Below are 24,380 nucleotides of genomic sequence, written 5' to 3' on the forward strand. Positions count from 1 at the left end.
GATGATATTTCTTGATGAAATATACAATTAGGTAAAGCCCTTTTTATTACACTGATTATAGTTGCCCTTCCAGATCCAAATTCCTAATAGAGGTGACCAAGGGCAGTGATGTATGTTGGTTGTTTATATGAATTTCTTTTTAAAAGGAACAATTCATACTTACTAAAGACTTCAGCAAATTCCCTGTGAAAGTTGTAGAGTTTCGGTAAAGTACATCAATTGTAGAAATAAAATATATAATGTACATAAGCGTTACATTTGTAAAGAAAATGTAAAAAATGTAACTAAAAAAAAAAAGGAAAAAAAAAAGACTTAGCTCAGTGTGCAGAATTGTTGAGTGCTCAATGATGAATTGTTTTGTCCCAGGCTAGACAATGAAGTTGACTATTAAAACATGCTAAAGAAAAGTATCCACATAGAAAGAACACAGCTGCTGCTTCTGTTAATTTTAGGTGAATTTATTTATGATTGGCTTACTAATTAAAAATATTTTGCTTTATCATGTCAGTCTTTTATATTTATGCAAGTATAATCTTATTGTAGCTGAACTCTTACTGAACTGAAGAGAAGGTGTTTACCACTTACTTTCACAGACCTCTGGAAGGGAGGAGAAAACACTGCATAGTCTGAAGTGAGCTATTGATAGAGAGTTCCTAAACCCCTTCTTATGTATCATCCTCTAAATAAGGCATATCTGTTAAGCTTGTTTTATGTTTTGTAAACTGCTGTAGTCTTGGTCCAGGCTTCTGTAAATTGTGTTGTCTGTGTGGGTAATTACTCACACAGGAAGATTTGATTTCTGCTGTGACCTAAGGGGAAAAAAACAAAAAGGGTGTAAAAATTAATTCCTTACATCTATGAAAGTGAAGGCTTTAAAGTGTCACCGTTCAAAATGCAATCACACCATTGCATCTTTCCAAAACCTTGTTCTTGATAATGTTTTCGTAACTCAATGGCTTGGGCTTTTTGATGAATTTGTCCCAGAGTTTTAAATTGAGTTAAGTTAGGATGGCTTTGTGTGGGCTTTGTTTTGTTTGTTTCTTTGTGGCACATTAGAAATAATTAATGAAGCACAATCACTCATACTTAGTGTGCTGAACTTGATTTGTTTGTTTGGTTTAAAGAAATGTGACTACAACAGAATAATTAAGTACAAAAGGAAGTAAATGATTATTAGTATGATTTTGTTTCCTTTTAAAGTAGCCTTGAAAATGCTAACATTGCATTTTAACTACCATAGCCCCTGAATCAAATAGTCAAGGAAAAGACATGTACTAGCTATGGTTTGCAAATGCTTTAAAAGCTACACTAATTCAATTCTGCAAGTGGTGTTACTCTGCATGTTAGCACAACTTATTGTTTGGAGAAGATACCTTCTAAGTTATATTTGTGTGTTGTCCTTAACTAAATGTGTTTTAAGTTACCCAAAGATTACTGAAGAAAAACTTTCCATTTAGTAAATTAATTTATCGTGTAATAAATGTCTGAGGTGATGCTGAATGTTGTCCCTAAATCAGACCTCCAGGATTTCAGTACTTGTTTGTAGATTAATTTGCATTGGGTGAAAGCCAAGTGCTGCTGAAGAGTGGGGCACCTTAATAATCATTTGTAACTGCAAAGACGAGACTGGGAAGGTACAGTTTTTAAATGCCTCATGGGAGATGCTTCTGACTCGTGAGCTGTGTGTTGAATATCTGGGAACATGATTAATTGCAACAAAATCTGTAAAACCATCACTGAAAGCTTTATTCTTCTATGGTTTTGTATATAAGAATTATGAAAAGTACATCTTGAGAGCTATTTGTTCAGTAAAATTATGACACAGCACAGAGAATCTAGTTATTTTTGTACTAATTATAGAGCACATCTCCCTTCTGACTGATCTTTGGTTTAAAATTTAGAAAGACAGTCTCACGCCTTCACTGCAAGAAAGACATTGAGGCGCTGGAGCGGGTCCAGAGAAGGGCAACAAAGCTGAGGAAGGGTCTGGAGAACAGGTCTGGTGAGGAATAGCTCAGGGAACTGGGGTTGTTTAGTCTGGAGAAAAAGAGGCTGAGGAAAAACCCTCTGGCTCGCTACGAGTCAGTGGGTGTTGGTCTCTTCTCCCTGTCTTCTCCCTGGTAACAAGTGATAGGACAAGAGGGGATGGCCTCAAGTTGCCCCAGGGGAGGTTTCAGTTGGATATTAGAATAAACTTCCTGAGTAAAAGGGTTCTCAAACACTAGAACAGGCTCCCCAGGAAGGTGGTTGAATCCCCATCCCTGGAGATGTTTTAAAAGACACATAGATGTGATGCTGAGGGACATGGTTTGGCACCAGCCTTGGTAGAGTTAGATAATGGTTGGACTTGATCTTAAAGGTCTTTTCCAACTGAAATGATTGCACAGAAGTATCTTGAATTTGAAACATCTCTGGATGTAGTGTATCAGTTTCACCATTTTGAACAATGGAATAGCTGCAGGCATGGCAAAAGTACACACACCAAAAAGATTAGTCCCTACTAATCTTGGGAGTTGAATTTTGCTCAAAACACCATCAAAACTGCATAACAGGAATACACCTATTTCATTAAAAATGTAAGATTTGCTGGGGAAGCTGTTTCCTAGCCACAGCTAACTATGTCTTTGGGGCATCAGTTCAAATCCTCAGCATTCTGAATACTGACTGCATGGCTTTTTCCATGCCTTGGTTCTAAAAGCAACATCTCATACCTCTTACCAAGTGCATAAATGTCAGTCCAGGAAGCTCTTACATTAGTAAAGACACATGATACAATGGTCTTGATCCTCTATTCTTAAGCTTATTAGAAAATGAGGTAAACTTTTGTGTTGGAAGAATTTAACTTGAAGGTTGGACTAACCACCTGATGCTGTTAGTGGGGGCTGGTAAAAGCTTGAGGAGGGGAGATTTAGACTGGATATGAGGAAGAAATTCTTTACAGTGAAGGGTGGTGCGACACTGGAACAGATTGCCCAAGGAGGTCATGGGAGCCCCCTCCTTAGAGGTGTTGAAGGCCAGTTTGGATGAGGCTTCGAGCAACCTGGTTTAGTGGAAGGTGTCCCTGCTAATGGCAGGGCATTGGAATTAGATACTCTTTAAGGTCCCTTCCAACCCAAACCATCCTATGAATCTATGAAATAAGCTTATTTGTTAATGTAGAGCTTCATGGCAATGGAGAAAAGATGACTAGGGGTAGGTGATTTTGTTTGGGTTTGGTTTTCTGTCTGTTCTGTCAGCTACTTTGTCATTATTGTGGTTTTTAAAAAGCCAAAATCAGTTGTTAGTAATCCTGAGAGTCAGGAGCTCTTTAGTACCTTTACATATGGACTCAACATCATTTCAGACCAAATCGGTTTTCAGTATTGTATACAGAATTTTCAAGGTATGAGACAGAAGTGGATTTATGAGGGAAAAATTGCAACTTCAATCAGCAGTTTCTATAAGTAAAGTATTAACTCGAGTCCTGAAAGATCTCATAGATCTCATTTTTATTGCAGTTTTAGAGTAGAGAGAGAGTGTATTTGTCTCATTGCTGTGTTCTGGTCGTGTAACCATGTGGAAGCTTAACCACTTCAGTCATAGCAAGCGTGGAGGTCTGAGGTGCTAACTGCTGAGGAATTTATGGAATACCCCAAATATCTGTAAGTTTCTATATCAAAAATTACTTCAGCAACCTTTTTTTTGTTGTTGTTGTTGTGCAAAGCGGTTTTTCATATTTTAATGCATATTAAATCTTTTCTATACTGCTCTTTCTGGCAGTTTAGTCTGTTTAAACAAAAGAAAGGAGTTGTGTCTACATACACTATTGATTCCCAAGTTTTCATAAAGCAGGTAGCATCTAACAGCTCTTCTACAATCACAAGGATTAAGTTCTAATTAGAAGAATGTAATCATAATGCCTGCTGGGCCCAGATAATTCCAAGATGTAGCACAACAGTTTTTTTGTTCAGTTGCTTTGTTAGGAACACTCTAAAAGGGAGGTTGGTCAAACTGTAGTGACTAGTCGATGCCATTTCTTTTACCTATCAGTTCCTAGAATTAGACAACCCCACATAACGAAAAACTTTTTTGCTGTGAGGATGATACAACAACACTGGAACAGGCTACCCAGAGAGGTTGTGGAGCCTCGTTTCCTGGAGACATTCAAAACCCATCTGGATGTGATCCTGTGTGACCCATTCCAGGTGATCCTGCTCTGGCAGGGGTATTGGACTGGATGATCTTTCAAGGTGATTCTAGCAGCCTCACTTGCCTTGACTTAAACTGCCATGGTGTTACATTGACATGCAGGAATCTGGTAAGTGTTACAGCAATTGAAAATAACCAGCATTTGAAGTTCCTCTTGAGAACATTTTTATTTTCCTCACAAGCTACTGGTGATGCCTTTTCATGAAGTCTTGTTTGTAGCAAGCTTATTCTCACATGATGTGAAAGAAAATTATCACAAGAGCAATGAAAATTCAAATTACCAGGTGTGTTTTTTCAATTTATGTTCCAATTCTGAATTCTGAGTGATTTCCACTTCCAGGACCTTTGATGTCTTTTCCTTTACAATTCTGATAACTAGAAAGTATCAACTACTTCACAGAATTTATTTTCCTTTGAAGGTCCTTAGCAAAAGCAGGAGCTGCCTAATTAGCAGTATCAATAATGCACAAGATTGCTGCAGCAGTTGCACACTTGTACCGAAGATAAATAGAGGAGGTGGCAGAACTTGAAACGTTTCAGAACATGTTTAAAAAAAATTTGGAGGAGAATTAGTTTTTAAACATGTTTTTCTTGCACCTGTTTATGATTTTCTGGTTTATATTTTCTTAAAGCAACATATGTGTGTTTTATTTGTTGGTTTGTTGGGGTTTATTTGTTTTTCAGATGTTAGGAGAACACTACTTTAGAGGCATCAGGAAACAATATCTCCAATTACACCCTGAATCATGTTACCACTAAAAGAGAAGTGTCAGCTTTAGAAAGGTCAGGAGTGTTGGAGGGATGTCCTCTTTGGCTGGCAGGGAGTTTAGTATTTCTTCCCTTGTGTCTGTTGACATGAGCAGAGACTCTGCTTGTGAGAAGTTGAGGCTTTGTGGTATTATTGAATGAAGTGTTTAGTGGCACAAGAAGCCTCAAGCATGAGGAAGAGTTGGTGATAATTAACCATCTTGGCAATCTGCCAGCCATGGGTAATGGTATTCTCATAAACTGAAAAGATGTTCTCTAAATTAGTTTCAGTGTTAGAAGATGAAAAAAGGGGAGGAAAAATCAGACAAAATCCCATTTAGGAAAACATTTGTCAGTATCTGCTGTTTCCATAAACATTCTACAGGCTATAGGTCTGAGCTTTTCTGAATAGAGAATGTTATGAAAGGTTACCTGATGGCCTGGTGCTGACACAAAGGAAGAATAATGAATAGCATTCAGCTGCAGTAAAGGGATTCCCTCTCTTTTGCTTTGGCAGCTGAACATGCTGCCTTCGTTATTCACAGTAGAGCTTGGGAGCAGCCAGGAGTAAAAGTGGAACTGGAATCCCCGGTATGTGTGCTGGATGTTTTCATCCAGCCTGCTGAGCATGTGCAGAGCTTCTGAAGGGTTGGCACTCTGACTGCCTATCCAGATGTTCAAGCTTACCCATTTCTGGTGCTGTGGCTGTGTTTCTAAGTGCCTTATATCTTTACTCAAAATAGAAAGCCATTTGTTTCCAAGCTTCCCCTTTTCCTCACCCCGTTCAAACGATGATTTCTAATTAATAAAAGTATTTTATTTGCACCAAACTTTTCAGCCATCCAATGTGTTTGGGAAGTTGAGTGGAAAACATCTCTGCAACCATAACTGGCCTCTAGCAGTGTGGATGGATTGGTTCTGCAAGAGGAGTGCAGCTGCTGAGGAATGCAATGTGAGGGGTCTGTCCACTGCTCCATCTATGTCAAACTGCAGCTAGACCATGGAGCAGCGTTGCCCTTCCAGCTGCTTCAGCATCCTGTGTCCTTTCAGAGTGACTGGTATTGGATGATCCAGGGTGAAATGTGAGAAATCCCTAGTGGGCAGGTTGTCCTTCCTGGAGTTGTGTCTCCACCCAACATGTTTAGAAATCAGCTGAAACCTTGCTGATGTGTTTTTCTAATCAAAGTAATCAAGTATTGTTGACCTTGGATTGAATAATTTCATCTAATGAAGAGTTTTGCAACATAATCACATGTGAAGATAAGTATTTTTTTTCTTTCTGAAAGTTGCCAAACACTCCCTACGTTCCAGCTCTGGGGAGAATGGGAGGGTACAGAGAAGGACAGAGAATGTTTTACTATCTCCTGTTCTGGGGAGGAGAAAAGATAGCAAACTGCTCTGTATCCATTTTTCTTTGATACGCTGTTATGTCCTCTTCTTAATTTGCTTTCTAAGGCTTTTCAGTTTCTTGGTATTCTTGGTTTCTCGTGGTGTTCTGTCTTCCCACACTACCTGCTAGGACCATACTTGAGGTAGGGTGTCTGGTACTCTGCAAGGTACTGCAAAATGGTGTTGCATGAACTGATTTACATAAAGGTGGGTGTCACCAGCCTTTCCCCTTTTCTACTCTTTTTTTCGTCCTAATTTTGTTAGTGAACTCTGTTAACAGTAATACCTGGATCTTTAAATTAAAGAGTGTGATAAAAAACAAAATGTGTAGCTTCCTGGAGAAGTCCTAAGCAAAGCAGAAACAACCTGTGAGCTATTTTCCCTCATCAGTGGCAATTTCCTAAGGCAGCAGGGAGAATCTTCCAGTTAGTTTTTAAAGGCATGCCCTAAACTCTGAAGCAAGGAACTGAAAGTAACCAAAGTCTTGTAAAAACTCTGCACATCATGGAAAAGGTCTAGGCAGGACTTAGTGAACAGTTAGGACTTGTAGGAGTGTCCTTCAGCTTTAACTTGTGAATTTGACATGAATGAACTATAAAATGGCTTAGAAACCAGCCTTTTCTCCAACAGGTTGGCAGTCTTTCTTCCTGAGACACTAATGGGGCAGACAACACGTCACCTCAAAGGAAGCAAGAACTGTTACCCAAACAAAGAGTGTAACCACAAAGCCCTTGCACAAATGTGCTTTGGAGAGCAGGTGAATGAAGTATGATTTCCTGAGAAGGGAGTGGGGTTAGAGTATGTTCTCTTAAAATATTTAGGGATATAAATAAATTTAGGGATGCTCCCTAAATATTTGCATAAAATGGCAGAATATTTAGAATGGGCAGTTGTGACTCATAGTTTGCACTGAGCTCTGGTGTTTGTTTGTAATGACTAATGTGAAGTGACTTAAAAATAAGCTGTGCATCTAGGTGGTTTCCTCTGCTGTAATTAATGTTTGTTCTTGTCTGAGGTCACTTATTATTGCTATTTGGAGGTTTGGGACTCTATGTATTTTATTTCAATTCCACTCTCATTCTCTCTCGTGTATTTGAGTGGAGGGTGTCAAGCAGTGCATAGCTATTATTAACTCTCAGCTACTAGTGCTGAGTAATTACACAGGTTTCACTGAGGACCCCTGACCACAAGGACTGCACTGTGCTACGTTCTGAGCAATCCTTGTTTCTCTCAATGATGATGTGAAATTTACATATTCTCACACTTCAAGCCATGAGTCATTCACAGGTGGAGTGCAGGTCCTTCAGACTGCCCAAGTGCAGAAACCACTTGGGTAAATAAGGGATCCTCAGCTCTTTTTAATAGTGCAGGGGCCAAGTTAAGGACTTGAGCTCTGTCTCTGTGGCAGACTGATGCAGAGGGCTGAAGCACCTCTCCTACGGAGAAATAATTGGGGCTGTTCAGTCTGGAGAATAGAAGTCTCCAGGGAGACCTTAAAACTACATTTCATATCTGAAGAGGACTTACAGGAAAGCTGGGAAAGGACTGTTTAGAAGGGCTTGTGGTGATAGGGTGAGGGGCAGTGGTTTTAAAGTGGAGCAGGGTCAGTTTAGGTTGGACATCAGGAGGAAGTTCTTCCCAATGAGAGTGGTGAAATAGTGGAACAGGTTGCCCAGGGATGTGGTTGAGGCTCTGCCCCTGGAGGCATTCAAGATCAGACTTGATGTGGCCCTGGGCAGCCTGATCCAGTTGAAGGTTGCCCTTCTTACTGCAGGGGGCTCGGACTAGACAACCTTTTGAGAGTCCCTTAAAACCTGACTGAATTTGTAAAAAAAGAAGCCTGAAACTGGTGGATGCTCTACCTGATGCAGGGGGTGTATCAAGGGAAGAGCTGAACTTTTCTATCATGTCAGTGCTCTCTGATGACAGATTGTACTGCCTTCAGCAGGAGCCAGCCTTGGAATGGCTCCAGAATTAGGAAACCCTACACGAGAGATTGCTGCCTGTATTTTCCTGGCATGTCAGTTGTGTATTTCTCCATGGAGTTGTGGTTCCAGTGACAGCTTAGGCTGATGTCTCTGTGCAGTTATGCTGAAACGAGAGTCTCTGACCTGTCCCTACACATTCCCACCACCTCCTTTGTGGCAGTGGAAACAGTTGGGCAACTGCTTCTCCTGAGACACAGGATTTCACAACAGGGCAGCCAAATAAACTCTGGGAAAAGATGCCTGTGGCATTCACATCACTTCACCCATTTTCATGATTTCAGATGGCTGTTTTGGAAGGTCTTAAGTGCTCAGCACCTCGAGGAATGGTAAATATAAATTTCATTTTATCCCCCTGAAAAGACGTTAGTGATAAGAACCTAGAAATGAGCAAGACTCTTCACTTTGGGACCCTGTGCACCCACAGGATTGTAAGGCTCTTCACCACAGAGGTGCACTGGTGTTAGTACCAGCTGCACAGAGACCTTGTGGGCTGCAAAAATTGTGCTGGGAAAATGGAAGTTAAAAACTGATGTGCCATTTCCATAGCTAGAACAAACTTAACACTGAACTTGTGACTTTGAACATTAATGTACTCAAACAGCAGTTGTTGCCATAGATGGTTTTCTAAGTTAATTCCTAGTGAGTTGTCCTGTGTTACCACACTGGGGTCAAATGTCAAGCTGCAGCCTTTCCCTCTTGGGCTGATTCTTTCTTCATCTGAACTTTTTTTGGGGCATATTCTGTGCAGTGATTTCCTGCCCTGATGCAAGCCATGTTTGTGTGTGCAGTCCCAACCTGAATAATAGCTTACTGCTGAGCCATGATTGTTTCTGGGGACTTTCCTGTCTACCAATTTGTCATTCCTGTATTAAATTCCTAAAGATGAAAATTATTTCTTTCAGAATTTATGCTTGCAGTTCACCAAAGATAAATCTACAAGCGGGAGAAAGCACACAAGAAAGTCCAAGCCAACAAAGAGCCATTAAAAAGTCTTGGAAGAGGGAGGAAAAATTATGACTGTGGGTTATGCAAGCACCTTATAACTGCAGCTCAGGTCTCTGTGCTACTGGCTTAATGCTACAGAGCAATTTGGACAGGTTGGCAATGCTGTAATTAGAATGTAATTTATCACCTTCTGCCTAGCGTAAGCACTTCTGATTCCTTGAGTAAGAATTTCTCTCTGTAACTGGAGTCCAGGTCTTTTCCCATGTGGTGTCATGCCTCCCAGCATGTTTAGGAAATCTTACAGCCATAATCCACTGCTGTAGAGAAAATAGAATCTATGTTCAATGCAAGTTGTTGGTAGATCTCATAGAGATCTCATTAAGATTAGGTATCAGGAAAAATGTCTTTACTGAAAGAGTGGTCAGACATTGGAACAGGCTGCCCAGGGAAGTGGTGGAGTCACCATCCCTGAAGGCATTCAAGAAATGTGTAGACATGGCACTTCAGGACAGGGTTTAATGTTGGGTTGATGATTGGACCCTTAGAGGTCTTTTCCAACCTTAATGACTCTATAATTCTATGATTCATCTCTGTCTTCCTTTACCAGAGCAGAAGAATTACTATATTTGTACTGTCAGAGCTCACATTCTACAGTGAGCTCTTCTATATTTGAAGAGAGATTTTTGCACTTTGTGTACTGTGTCCCTGTTGGGGAAGAAAATAAAAAAAAAAAAAAACCCAACCAAAACTGTCTTTACATTAAATAGCCAGAGTGCTGTTACTACATCTGGAAAGAGGAAAGGAACTTTATGTGCTGCTCTTTTCATGGAAACACAGGAATTTGGGGTTCATCCTTCTGACTTCTGGGAAAATTCAGGCTGTTTATTAATGGCTTGTAATGGCCTTGCTGCAAGAAATGCTGGAGATCTTAGCTCATATTTGCTGCTGAAGGTGAGAGATTTTGCAGCAGCTTCTCATCACCAGACATGAGATAAATCTCTCAGTAGATACATGGGGTTTGGAAGATGTATCACATCTTCCAATGAAGATGAATCATATGTTTTATTCCATTCCACTGTATTTTCTGTTTTGAAGTGTAGTATGCAATTGTTAAAAGAAAGACCTTTGGCTATTGTTTTTCAAGTAAGATGCTTTGGAGAATTTTGTTGCGGGGGGATGCTGAAGGTGGGAGGAGGAAACCCTGAGAGGACAGCATAGAACTGCCTTAGCGGGAGAGCTTCAAGCTGTCTGCTGTGGATTTGGTATTGTACAGATGGGGGTTTTTATCTGCTAGTTCATTCTTACCTTCCACCTCTGGAAAGGTGCCTGTGAACAAACAAGGAAGCCCTGTGATGAAGGAAACAAGACAGAGGATGAGGAAAAGGGCTCTGGCATCCCTGTAATCACAACTGAAGTTACATCTAACCATATGATTTCCTTCATGATGGAAATATTCTGTAACTGGGCTCCTGATTAATTTTGTCGTTGTACTCTTATAGCTGGCTAATAAAGTTGTTGATTCTGTAATTAGGTTATGTGCTTTCCCCTTTGGAATGGGTTTGTGATATGATGCATAGCACCTTCAGTCATGTTCTTTCTGTGGTCAGGGGAGAGATCTCTGCTCTTGCAGTTTTGTGCCTCTGAGAATCCAGTTGGTGAGGCATGTTTGGAGTTACTGTGCTCTTCTAGAGTTTCTTATTTTGCCCAAGGAAAAAGTTCTTCAGAGGGTCACCTGTGTCCTTCTGTCCTACCTTAAAGCTTGTTTCAGGTTTTCTTTTTTATCATGACGAAGACTTGAATGCCCTGATATTTATGAAAGAGACCCTTTGGATTTGGAAACACTTTGGCTGGGGTCTCTCTTACTTCTTCTGAGTGTCATACTTCAGTAGAACTCTGTCTAGTTTTTTCCTAGTAAAGACTTCCTTGAATTAAAAATAGCCCTGAGACTATAGCTTGAAACATATCTCACTTTTGTAATTACCTGCTTGATTTCTTAACCCTTTTCTTGCTGGAACTGAGGTCAGTCATGTGTGTATAATTCAGAGACAAGAACCCTGCTGCTGTGCATGCATGAATCACTTTCCTCCAAGTGCCATTTCTTATTGGCAGAGCACATGGATGCCAGAAGGCAAGAGATTAATTTGCACCTTCCAGGAAAGGAAAGCTCATTCAACTGGTTTCAAGTTAGCAAAAGTCTAACACTTTTTTACCAACTACCGTGTAAGGATTTCAGTGGTTCAGAAGAAGCATGAAAATGTGTCGAGGAGCATGGAGATTCTGTGGGATAAGGTAATCTCAAACAAATGACTGACTAGGAAAGACTTGAGCCTTGTCAATTTCTTGTTTAACAAACTCCAAGGCTGTTTTGTGCTTTGCTGCTCTCTTCTGTGGTTGTTTCACTGAAGCAGAGGGATAGCAATAGTCTTGTTCCTCAAAAAAGGCAGATGTTCAGGTAAGGCACAAATTTATGATTACCTTAATCACACTTATAAATCATTGTTATGCCATGATGGCAGCCTGGTATTGCATATACTCATCAGATTCAACTCAGCACCATGCCATTCATACAAACTGTTAGGTGGAAAAAACCTTTAAGATCGTTGAGCTCAACCATTATTTAACTCTACCCAGTCTAGTGCTAAACCCTGTCCCCCAGCAGCACATCTCTGTGCTTTTTAAACACTTCCAGGGATGGGGATTAAACCACCTCCCTAGGGATCCTGTTCCAGTCTTTGAGAATCCTTTCCTTGAAGAAGTTGTGTCTAATATCCAACTGAAACCTCCCCTGGTGCAACTTGAGGTCATCATTTCCTCTCATCCCATCCCTTGCTACGGGGAGGAAGAGATCAACACCCACCTGAATCCAGCGTCCTCTCAGAGAGTTGTAGAGAACGACCACGTCTCCCTTCAGCCTCCTTTTCTCCAGACTAACCATCCCCAGTTCCCTCAGCTACTCCTCACAAGACCAGACCCTTCACCAGTTTCGCTGCCCTTCTCTGAACCCCTCCAGCGATACGTAGCTATTGAAATCCTTTGGTCAATTGCAAGGAGAGAGATGCGGGGGCACGCACACGGACGGGACACCACCTGTGTCCATCGGGCGGTGGGTTGCGCCAGCTGTCACCGCAGAAGGCCGCTGCCGTACCGACTCCCAGCCGGGCTGCGGGCTCCGCCTGCCCCGGGGATCGCCCCGTCAGGCAGGACGGCGGGGAGCTGCCCAGCCCAGCCCAGCCCCTCTTCGGTGGCTGGCGGGAAGGGGAAGAGGAAAAACACGCACAAAACACCCTGACCGCCGGAGGAGACGCCCTCCGCTGGGGCTCGCCCACGCCCGGCGTGGCAGCCAGCGCCGCCCGCCCTAGCCCAGCGAGCGTACCCGGAGGCGGCCCGCTGTCTTGCCTCTGGAGCAGGAGAAGGGCCAGGACCATGCTAACAGGGCTGGGGCGGGCGCTACGGAGCGGCTGGCCGCCGGGCAAACGGCATCCCCCGGTCCTGCTGGGCGGCCGAGCAGCGCGGGGCAGGTGGAATGACTGCCAACCGCACGCAGCGCCTCAGGTAAGACAGGCAGCGGGGCAGCGGGCGAGGGTCATGGCGGGAGGAAGCACAACTCCCTCCCGCGACTGCTGCCTTCCAGCCTGTTTTTCCCAACGACGGCCAGGGGGCCCGGGGCTGCCCTGAGGCGTGGCGGGGCTCGGCGATGGCGGCGCCGGGGGTTCAAACTTGGGGAAGTTCAGCACCGGCGTCGTGTTACCCAGGCCGGGCTGGAGCCAGAGCAGCTCTGGCGCTTCACTGAGGGGCTCTCCCTCCCCGGGGAGCCTGGAACAGCGACCAGCTGCGGGACGGCGCCCCCGGGACGCGGCCCCCGGGACGCTGCCTGGCCGGGAGAAGTCGCGGTCTGGGGACAGCCGGAACGCATGGTGTGGCGGCGTGGCTGCTGCTCCTCCCTTAATACAGCTTTAAGAGTTGTTTTTTCGGTGGTTGTGTTGCCTTTTCCGAGCCCGGGCCGGCTGGAGAGTAGTCGGTGAGTGGCAAGCTGCTGCGGTATGGTACAAGAGGGAAAAGGGAAGGCAAGTTTCCTTTAGGAGCTCTCCTGGTACTGCCTGTGCATGTGAAAATTATTAGATTCATCTGCCCCCGAGTTTCTCTCGTCTTTAACAAGTCTCAGAGAACCTAGGACTAGGAAGAATGAAGGAAAGCACCAAGCCATAGAATTACTTCGGTTGGAAAAGACTTTGAGGTCATCACTTTGAACTGTTATTTTACTCTGCCAAATCTGGTGCACCACATCTCTGGCTTTTCAGCACCTTCAGGGATGGCGATTCACCCATCTCCCTGGGGAGTGTGTGCCAGTCTTTGAGAAGCCTTCCAATGAGGAAGTCACATGAAAGCACAATGACTTTAGACATCTGCTAGGACACAGGACAATGCAGTTATAGAGGCCTGAGTGGCTGCCCGCTGGGAGAGGAAACAGTTTAATCCTTGGTTATTGTTGTTAATAACAGTGTTTATGCTTGCAAACGCTGATGAAACACAACAAAACCCTGCCCCTGTGTCCAGGGCCAGTCCATAGGAAGGAAGTTGGTGTCATGCCATGTGGTGGCATTGTCAGAAGTCCAGGGTGCCCTGGGTCTTCTTAATGAGCAACTTTAACAGCCAGAGTCTTGAAATGTGTGGTGGCAGTTGGACTCAAGGAGTAGTGCAGAATGATCTCTGTGCTTTTTGTAAGAATTTCTGCACAAGCTGTTCAAACCCCCTTTTTCCAAATCCCATGGGATTAGTTTACCCTGCCTCAAGTGAGTGGCCCTTCTTTGCTTTGTCATGTGTGTATGAGGGCATTTAAGAAGGGAATTTAAGATAAATATTGGCTTAGCCTCTTTAATCTTCTAAGGTTCAAATGGGGTGTGCTAAAAACATCTTGTGCCTCACTGACAGCATTGTACGCTGTCATTCAGCATGCACTGATATTACATATTCAGTTTGTCACCTCTTAGCTTCTCTAGGATACTGCTTTGCAGACAGGCTTCATGCTTTTTTAAGGCTCTAAAATGAGACTGAAAGCTGACAAAGACTCAAGAAGAGGAGGAGGAAAAGCTCTTGCTTTGGCAGTCCTGCCATTATAAGAAAGAGCAGGAAATGATTGTCTCTGCTACTTTGTGGGATGCAACACGATGATGATATGACTCAGGAGTTCAATTCTTGCACCAAATAGGTTAAGGAGAGGAATGTAGGGATGTTGTGATGTTGAGGGAAACTAATTGGGAAAAGTCTTTAATGCAAGATTTTACTTATTTCTTAAATGGGATTTTTGCTGTTGTGTGTTGCCACCTCTGTTGCTTGCTATTACTGTCTGAGATATTTTTGCCTCTAGCTCTAGGAGGAAAGGTTAGAGGGCCACAAAGGTGATGAGGGCATTGGAACATCTCTCTTATGAGGAGAGGCTGAGAGACCTGCAGCTCTTTAGTCTGCAGAAGAGCAGACTGACAGGGGATCTTATCAGTGCTTATAAATACCTAAAGGGTGGGAGTCAAGAGGATGGGGCTGGGCTCATCCAGTGACAGGACAAGGGACAATGAATACAAAGTGGAACACAGGAGGTTTCGCTTAAATATAAGGAAAGATGTTTTTATTGTGATGGTGACAGAGCACTGCCCAGAGAGGTTCTGGAGTTACCTTCTCTGGAGACTTTCAAAACCCATCTGGATGCATTCCTGTGCAACCTGGTGTAGGTGATCCTGCTTTAGATCATCTCTGGAGGTCCCTTCCAACCTCTACCATTCTGTGACGCTGAGTGGCTAAGGAAAGCAGAGCTCTATCACATGTTGCTTTTGTGTTTGGTGTGGTCTGGTGCCATTGCAGGGCACGTTCTCCAGCTTGTTTCATGCTGTATTAGGTGATGGGAAATATCTTCTGCGGCACTGACTGCAGGTTTCCTTGCAAGGCTGGAGGTGAGATACTCCAGTGGCTGTGCAGGGTTGTAGTATGTGTACTAGGTCATCACATACTGCAAGACGTTCAAGTGTTCCTGTGTTGGTGGGCAGGTGTGTAAGCAAAACCCTCTTGTGGGTGCACAAAACCCCCTTTATTGCAGTAGCTAATTTGCTGTAATTTTTCTGTACAGTCTGGGATTGCTGTCCTAAAGAGCTGTATCCTTAATTGTTAGCTTCTCATTTCCTCATCTGCAACTCCTCAGATGGCTTTGATGAGCTGCTTTGCCTTCTGAGCCATGCTTGTACAAATTCATCTTTGTTTTGTGAAGTTCAGTTTTTAGTTATGTGTGCTTTTTGATATTTGTTTATTTTTAAACATGAGTTGTCCAAGCTATGTGAAGCATGTTCTATTGTGTTCTTTGGACAGGCTGTCTTATTCCACAGGGTTTTGTTCCTGGAAGGGTGCAGTCTCATTTTGCTCGAGTCCCAGATTTGTAACGCTGCTGTTATTTTGCATGTGGTGAAACCTGAAGGTTGCCAGCACTTTCCCTTCGTCTTCACTTGCATGTTTTAACTCCTGCAGCTCATACTGATGGAAATGTCCTGCTTGCACTGCTCTCCAGGAGGAAGAGCTCTCCTCACTGTATTGCAGAGGAGAACAGAGGTGTTAACACAGAATCAAGGCTTATAATTGATGGGGATTTTACAGCTTCATAAAACTTCTAAGCCAGGAAAGATTGAAGCAACGGGATTTAATTTTCACAGAATCACAGAATGTCAGGGGCTGGAAGGGACCTTGAAAGATCATCCAGTCCAACCCCTCTGCCAGAGCAGGATCACCTATACCAGATCACACAGGAATGCATCCAGGCAGGTTTTGAGTATCTCCAGAGAGGAAGACTCCACAACCCCCCTGGGCAGCCTGTTCCAGTGTTCACCCTCACAGTGAAAAAACTTTTCCTCATGTTTCCATGGAACTTCCTATCCCTCAACTTCCACCCATTGCCCCTTGTCCTGGCATTGGGCATCACCAAGCAGAGCTTGACTCCATCCTCTTGGCACTCACCCTCTGCATATTTATAAACATTAATGAGGTCACCCCTTAGTCTCCTCCTCTCCAAACTAAAGAGCCCCAGCTCCCTCAGTCTTTTAGATGATCCTAGTTAGTTTCTCTGTAGTGCTGAATCCAACTGATGTAAAATTGGTTTTTTATGGTCATTTGTGTACATGACATTCTCAGTTTAGTCTGTATTATGGGAGACCTGTACCAGCATGCCTGCATCACTTGGGGTGGGCAGCAACTGTGTAACATGAAGCCTGGGTTGTGCAGTTTCTCTTTGCTTAAAACCAGGTTTCTTTGCAGTGGCACAGCTCCTTTCGAGATAAAACTATTTCTGTCCTATATGAAGACGCTGAAGTGGTGACATTTCTCCTGCAAATGCCAGGGCTTGCTTTGAACAAGTATGGGTGAAGAAATTGAAATGGGAAAACTTTCATTTGATCCAAAATTTGAGTTTTACATCATTAATTCAGAGCACCATTCCATTTTTGTGTGCAAAGTTCTCTTAAAATTGTGCCTCAGGAATATATTGGTGAGGGGAAGGAGCGTGTGTAAGCTGGCAAGATCAAATTGCAAAGGCTTCTGTGAAAAACATTCCAAATTTGTTTTCTTCCTTGATTAGGATATCACATATGCTTGTTGCTGAGGGGAATTTTCTTCCTACTTGCAAACTGCAGCCAGTAGCAGAGTCACTGGTTTTGTTTATCTGCAGAAAGCAGAATAGAGAGAGGTTTATTTTGGTTTGGGTTTGGTTTTTGTTTTTTTTTTTTTTTTTGTCAGTTCCCAGCATCATCCATATCTGTCAAATATGTTTCTTGTAATGCTTTCAGCTGATAAGTTGATTACTAACCAGTTCCTTGGACTGACTTGAACTTTTTTCCTGTTCTTTAGTTTTTATAGTTCTTTAGTTTTCCTGTCCTTAGTTTTTATAGTTCCTCTTCTTGCTCCCAAATTACCATAACGCCCCCAGCCTTCTACCTACCCTATCTGTCTTCCAGCTTTGTACATTCTTATGAGCAAGGATCTAAAGGTGTCCTAAATAGCCACAGGGTATTAGGAAATATTTTGAGTTTTTTGTCTTCTCTTTTGCACATACTCAGAACAAGTCTTAGGAGAACCAGTTGAGGGAACTGGGATTGTTTAGTCTGGAAAAGAGGAGGCTGTGGGGAGACCTCATTGATCTCTGCAACTACCTGAAAGGAGGTTGGAGTGCTGTAGGGTTTGGTCTCTTCTCTCTACTATCAGGTGATAGCATCAGAGGAATTGGACTTAAATTGTACTGGGGAGGTTAGGTTGGATATTAAGAAAAATTTATTTACAGAAAGAGTGGTCAGGGTTTGGAACAGGCTGCCCAGGGTGGTAGTGGAGTCTTGAACACCTGTGTAGATGTGGCAGTATGGGACATGGTTTAGTGGGCATGGTGGTCTTAGGTTGACAGTTGGACTTGATATCTTAGGGGTCTTTTCCAACCAAAACAGTTCTAGGATTCTATTCTCTTTTGTTGGGAGTTCGAAGATACTGTGTCAAAGCAGTAACCCCAGGACAATCCAGGCAGCTACAGAAAAGTGAATTGTGCAACTGAGTGTTTCAGATAAATGTAGGTTACTCCCCTGCTTTGTATTTTCAAGCTACTCAGGTTCTTTGGAAATCGAGGTCTAATTGGAGCCAAGAAGTAATTTGTGGCTGCTGGGCCTGTGTTCCCTTTCTTCCCTCCACTTTGAAAAGTCTTGCATAACAAAAGTTAGTTTGTTGATCCAAGTCTTGTTTCCTAAATAGAAACCTCATGCTAATACTGGCATGTGTCAACAAAAATACACAACCCACTGAATTATTTGTTTATTGCAGTACTATTTACTGTTCCCTCTTACACATGCTAATTTCAAAGTGCCTTACAAGAGCCATTTGGAAGTTCTCTGCCTCGCTGTAGAAAATGTGCCTGTCTCAGCAGGTTGGTTTATTTGCCTTTGATACTGTGTCTGTGCCAGAATAACAGGATGGCGTTGGCAATGGCTGCTCTCCACAGGCTCTTCTCATCTGGCAGCTGGGAGATGGCAGTGTTTTCTCTGGTAAATACACTTTTGGGGAGAGATGTGGTACATAGCACAGAAATTCATCATCCTTTGCCATTCTGCACGTGCTATCATAGAATGGGTTGGAAGAAACCTTAAAGATCACATAGTTCCAACCTCCCCCTTCCCCACCATGGACTGTAACATCTTCCACTAGATCAAGTTGCTCAAAGCCCCATCCAGCCTCACCTTAAACACTTCCATGGAGGCAGCTTCCATAGCTTCTCTGGACAACCTGGAACATCTCTGGAGCACCTCTTCTATGAGGACAGACTGAAAGAGTTGGGGCTGTTCAGTCTGGAGAAGAGAAGGCTCTGAGGTGACCTTATTGTGGCCATTCCAGAAAGCTGATGAGGGACTTTCTAGGGTGTCAGGTAATGATAGGACTAGGGAGAATGGGGGAAAAAAAAAGAAATGGTAGATTCAGATTGGATGTTAGGAAGAAATTCTTTACCATGAGGGTGGTGAGACACTGAAACAGGTTGCCCAGGGAGGTGTTAGAAGCCTCATCCTTGGAGGTTTTTAAGGCCAGGCTGGATGTGGCTCTGAGCAACCTGATCTGGTGTGAGGTGTCCCTGCCCATGGCAGGGGGGTTGGAACTAGATGATCCTTGAGGTCCTTTCCAACCCTGACAATTCTGATTCTATGATAATGTCTTACCACCCCACAATAAAGAATTTCTTCCTAATATCTCATCTAAATCTATCTTTTTTTTTCAGTTTAAAACCATTATCTATCACTATACTCCCTGATAAAGGGCGCTCCCCAGCTCTCCTGTAGGCCCTCTTAAATACTGGAAGGCTGCACATGCAGCTTTCTCTTCTCCAACTCTCTCAGCCTGTCCTCATAGGAGAGGTGCTCCAGCCCCCCTGTTTGTCTTCCTGGCCCTCCTCTGCACCCGCTCAAGGAGGTCCATACCCTTCTGGTGTTGGGGGCTCCAGCACCGGACACAGGCCTCACCAGAGAAGAGTAGAGGGGCAGAATCCCCTCCTTCAACCTGCTGACCATGCTGCTTTTGATGCAGCCCGGGATACAGTTGGCTTTCTGGGCTGGGAGTGCACATTGCTGGCTTAACTCAGTTTTTTATCCACCAGCTCTCCCAGGTCCTTCTCCACAGAGCTGTTCTCAGTCCACTCACTGCTCTTCTGCATACTGTTGTCTGTGCATGTAAAATTACCTGCAAAACACTCATTTCCTTGGAGGGTTAGGAAACTTTTAGTAACCAGCCTCGGTGCTTTTGAAACTGGTATCAGCAGTGTGAGTTCCCAAAATAGCTGGTGGTTGGTTTTCTCTCCAGCAGGGCAGATGACAAAACCGCAGCAAACTGAGATATGTAGATCAAATGAGCTCTCCTTCCATGGAGTATTAAGATGCTTTTCTGCCTACTCTGAGTACGTGTTAGTAGGTTGTGTGTCTTTGATGGTTGTGTGATTTGGACAGTTCCTATGAAAGGATCAAAACCCAGCTCCTGCAAGGCTGGAGAGACCACAGTCCTGCTTTTCAGGATCCCAGGATTAAAAGCAGTTGGAGCTTTTGTGTGCTAAGTACAGGCTGTGTGAAACTGCAGAAGATAGAAAGAAACTCTAAAACTGAAATGCTGTCTCCTGGGTGATAATAGGAGTATGAGGCTGTGCTTCCCAAAGGTTGGGAAGTACATTACTCCATATACATGCAAATAGGCTTATCATAAGGGAAAATAAAACTCTGCATAACTTCCTGCCAATAACTGTAGTGACATTGTTAATTTATTTTAAAATATCTTGTTAATTTAAAATGAGGGCTGGATTAGTTACACCATGAAGTGATCCCTGTATTGGGTGCTCTCTGGTTAATAAAGCAGATGACAGAAAACGATGCTGTGATTTAATTTGAAGTAGATGCTGTGGCCACACAAACAGTGCTCTAAGTGTGAGCAATTTGTTGTTGTTTCTCACCAGATGAATATTGAAGTCTGGCACTGCTCCTTCCAGCACTCTGGGCAAAGCTTTTACTCTCAGGTTCTGTCTATCTGTAAAAAGACTAATACTAAACCTCCAGAGGATGTCTGAGAAAATTGCTTTGCAGAAGTATCTTAGCTGCTCTGAAGATTTACCACAAATCACTGAAGTGCTGAGTACTTAATGCTGTTTACCAGCCTAGTGCATTTTTTAAGACTCTGAGTCTTTTCTGGTGATGTTTTGGGGTTTTTTGTTTGTTTTTACATTTTTATGTTTTAAAAACATGTTCTAAAGCTTACAGGGTCAAAAGCCAGACCTTATTCTGGAGTTTATATTATCTTAATTTCTAGAGGAAAGAGAAACAATTTGTTTTGTTTGGTTTGGTTATTTTTTATGTGTGTGGTGTTTTTATTCTTGTGGTGTGGACTTTACCTTCTGGAATCCTTCTTGCACAGTAAGATTTTTGGGCCTTTAAGAAGAAGCAAACAGTACACCTGTTGTCAACATCAAGTTAAACATTAAAATCTTGATTTTTCTCCCCCCCACCCATTCTTGAGGGGATATGAACTGAAGGAAAAGAAGTGGAATAGTTGGGCTTGAGCCAGGGTTGCTTTCTCTAGGATCATCTTCACCCTGATAGCATACCTGCAAGTCAGCAGCAAAGGTGACTTTCTCATTGGGTTGATCACTGGCACAGGGGTTCCTACAACCAAGTGAGAAGGAAGGCTGTGAAACTCTTCTGAGCCCAGAGGTGTTTCACTGTCACTCCTGGGCCCTGTTATATGATGTTAATAAAGTGTCTGTTAAGGGCTTGTAACACCAGCTGGTGCTTCAGGTCGGTTTCTCGTCTCTTTTGCCCTTTTCCAGAAGGACAAAAGAGAGAGACAGGTTGTCTGTGTTGCTACCTTGTCCTCTATCTTGCTGTCAAGATACTGAGTAATACATTGGTGATTAGGGTTGTATGGGGAAGAGGTGGCTTTTGTAGGGTTGCTTCTGCCACTCCTGTGACTGCTCACTGTGTTGTTTGTGGTATCCCAAGCTAACATGAGGAGCCCAGTGAACAATTCAATTGTTTCTTCTGTGAGCTCGTAGGAAGAGGGTGGTTTTCAGGCCTGCAAGTTATTTGCTCTGACTTTTTCCATTCTCAGCAGACAAAAAGTCCTGGATCATCTTGAAATTGCATCCAGTGCAATTCTTACATGTATTCTTACATGGTGTCTCCAAAACAGTTTGTTTTGTTTTTCCCAGACAGGCCACTCTTTAATTCCTGCCATCTTTGGAGAGTGGCTTGGTCTGTAAAAAATGCTGTACACCCATTTCTAACTGATACAGCATGTGAGGTATTTCTGGTGTGATCATGGTGAGGATAGATGGTTTATAGGGGGGATGCTCGACCTAAAGTCCATAATCCCCAAATGCTGTGAAGGTGCAGATCTATCTCTGAAGGTCAGGTCCATCACTAGTAAAACGAATCCTTCATGTTACTCTGTTTACTGTAACACAACAGCTGAAGAAAGGAGTAGAAGTTAAAAATGAGCATTGATCAGATGCCTGCCTCCTAAAGATGGTAACTTTTGTGATCCATAAACTAATTCCCCTCCATCCAAGTGGAGCTGGCTGGCTTAAGTGGCCCTGCTGCTCCCTGCAGATGTGTCCAGTGTCAGCAGTAGGTGGGTGGATAGAGAAATAGCTTTGTGCTTGTGTGATAATGACTGGCAAAGTACAACCTCCTCTTGCTGATGAGGAAACATTCAGTACTCCCTCAGCCTGAGATGGAAAAAAGATGTTTACTGTAAAAAATGGGAAATTTATACCTTTTAAAAGGTGCATTTATCATCACAAGCATAGACAGTGCCTTTTCAGAAGGACAGAAAAAATGAGTCCATTATACACAGGCAAGATATAATTTACTTTTTTTTTTTAAACTTCAGGTAAAGAATTTTGAAGCAGTTATCTTCACATTTTTTACTGTCTGGTCATCTTAGATCAAAATTACTTCAGTCTTCATATTCTAGTCAGATGGAGAGAAATAAATAATCTTCTTTATTAAAAATGTTTTGTTTATCTGTAAAGTAGGCAAAGATTTCATCTTCCCAGTATCTCCCTATTGGTACTTAACAGTCTAGTAAAACACCATAAATTTGACTTAGAGATTACAAAAACATCTGTAAGTGTCTTGTGTGTTTGCCAGAGTGGAGGAGAAGTTACACTGCATTTCTTTCTGGCAAATCAAACTTTATATATCCTGAGGACATCACTTTGGTCAGAGTGCCATGATGGGAAAAAAAAAACTGATTGCTATCCCTGTTGCCTGTTTTACCTGAAGTGCTTATGCCATGCTGCTCACGGAACAACATGCAAATGGTTTTGTTTGAGGTTTCTTTTTTTCTAGGGCCTGACCTCTGTAGGTCAGGTCTGTAGAACCTCTTTTTTATGAAACATATCCCTCACCTTGATGTGTTTGTTCTAAGCAGAAGTGTAAAGGTGCCAGGCCCCTGACATGGAGGAGCATCTACACTCCTAGGGACCTCTGTGGTTGCAGCTGCATCTTATCTGGCCCCTCTAGGCTGGAGCCTCTCACGTGAGAGGGGGTGAAACATCCTCCTTGTGAGGAAGGGCTGAGGGAGCTGGATCTCTTTAGCTTAGAGGAGACTGAGAGGTGACCTCATGTGTGAGGGGTGAGTGTCAGGAGGACTGAGCCAGACTCTTCTCAGAGATGCCCAATGACAGGACAAAGGACACTGGGTGCAAGCTGGAGCATAGAAGGTTCCATGTGTACATAAGGAAAACCTTTTTCACTGTGAAGGTGACAAAACACTGGAGCAGACTTCCCAGAGAGGTTGTGGAGTCTCCTTTGGAAACATCCCAAACCCACCTGGACGTGTTCCTGTGTAATCTGCTCTAGGTGATCCTGCCCTGATGGGGTGGTTGGACTGGATGATCTTTTGAGGTCCCTTCCAACACCTAATGTTCTGTGATACAGTCATGACAGGATTCTTTGATCCAAGAAGCAAGCCTAGCACAACCATGGGCTTGCAGCTGCAGCACCTTTGAGGGTTGCAAGGACAGGAGTGGAGGGAGGGTTGGTGTAGTGTTGGGCTGATCTCCAGGTTGGCTAAAGAGAGGCTGGGTGCTGAAGTGGTGACTCAGCTGGGAGTGGGGCAGAGATTTTGGCTAGCCTAGGGTATGTGGTTGATTAAGTGTTAGCAAATAATTAAATTTTTAGTTAATTGCAATAAATTAAGAGGGATTAAGTGTTTAAAAGTGGCTGAGAAGATGGCGAACCCGCTGCATAACCACAAAGTAGTTCAGCTTCCTTTTCTGCAGATAACATCAGACTCTGCCTTGCCCTAGATAAGGAGAGAAGCTGAAAGAAGTGTTTACAAACAGTAAAATGGAAACAATTACAAACAGAATCACAGAATCATTCAGGTTGGAAAAGACCCTCGGGATCATCAAGTCCAACCATTAACCCTACTTTACAAAGTTCATCCTCAAACCATATCCCCAAGCACCACATCTAAATGACCTTTAAACACACCCAGGGTTGGTGACTCAACCACCTCCCTGGGCAGCACATTCCACTGTCTGACTCCTCTTTCTCTTTCTACAGAATGACAACACAAACATGTAAGGCCAGTGGAAGAAATGCATCTGTAATAAAACAAATACTGTGTGAGAAGTTGAAGTTAGTGGTCTTCTTGTCCCTGAATCAATCACAGGATGGTGTAGGGCTTGGAAGGGATCTCTGGAGATCAGCTAGTCCAACTCCCCAGATGCTGTACCCAAGGCCCAAGTTCTGAATCAGCTTTGTGGTGGGAATCTTGATCAGTGTCTGAGGTAAATACTTGATGCTGCTAATACAGATAAAATAGCTGAAACTTTAAAGGCAGTCATCTTTCACAACTGCCTCATAAGAGCTGTGTGTCAGATTTGTGTATCTTGCATGTTTCAAGGGGATAGGATGCCTGTGAAATGGCAAGGTTAGGAGTTCACAGAATCGCCCAGGTTGGAAAACACCTTCAAGATCATCTAGTCCAACCTATCACCCAACACCATCTAATCAACTAAACCATGGCACTAAGTGCCTCATCCAGTCTTATTTTAAACACTTCCAGGGACTGTGACTCCAC

The 24,380-nt window shown here is 43.2% G+C and overlaps 1 protein-coding gene across 1 annotated transcript in view; it reads left to right on the top strand.

Moving 5' to 3' along the window:
* Positions 1-12,680: 12,680 nt before the first annotated feature.
* Positions 12,681-24,380, top strand: part of MCUB (mitochondrial calcium uniporter dominant negative subunit beta) — a 43,006-nt gene continuing 31,306 nt past the window's right edge. The window contains exon 1 of the mRNA XM_054382966.1: positions 12,681-12,809. Coding sequence (XP_054238941.1) covers positions 12,681-12,809 — 129 coding nt within the window. The remainder of the gene's footprint in view (positions 12,810-24,380) is intronic.

This window comes from Indicator indicator, chromosome 8 (genome assembly GCF_027791375.1).
Source record: "Indicator indicator isolate 239-I01 chromosome 8, UM_Iind_1.1, whole genome shotgun sequence".
NCBI classification, from domain to species: Eukaryota; Metazoa; Chordata; class Aves; order Piciformes; family Indicatoridae; genus Indicator; species Indicator indicator.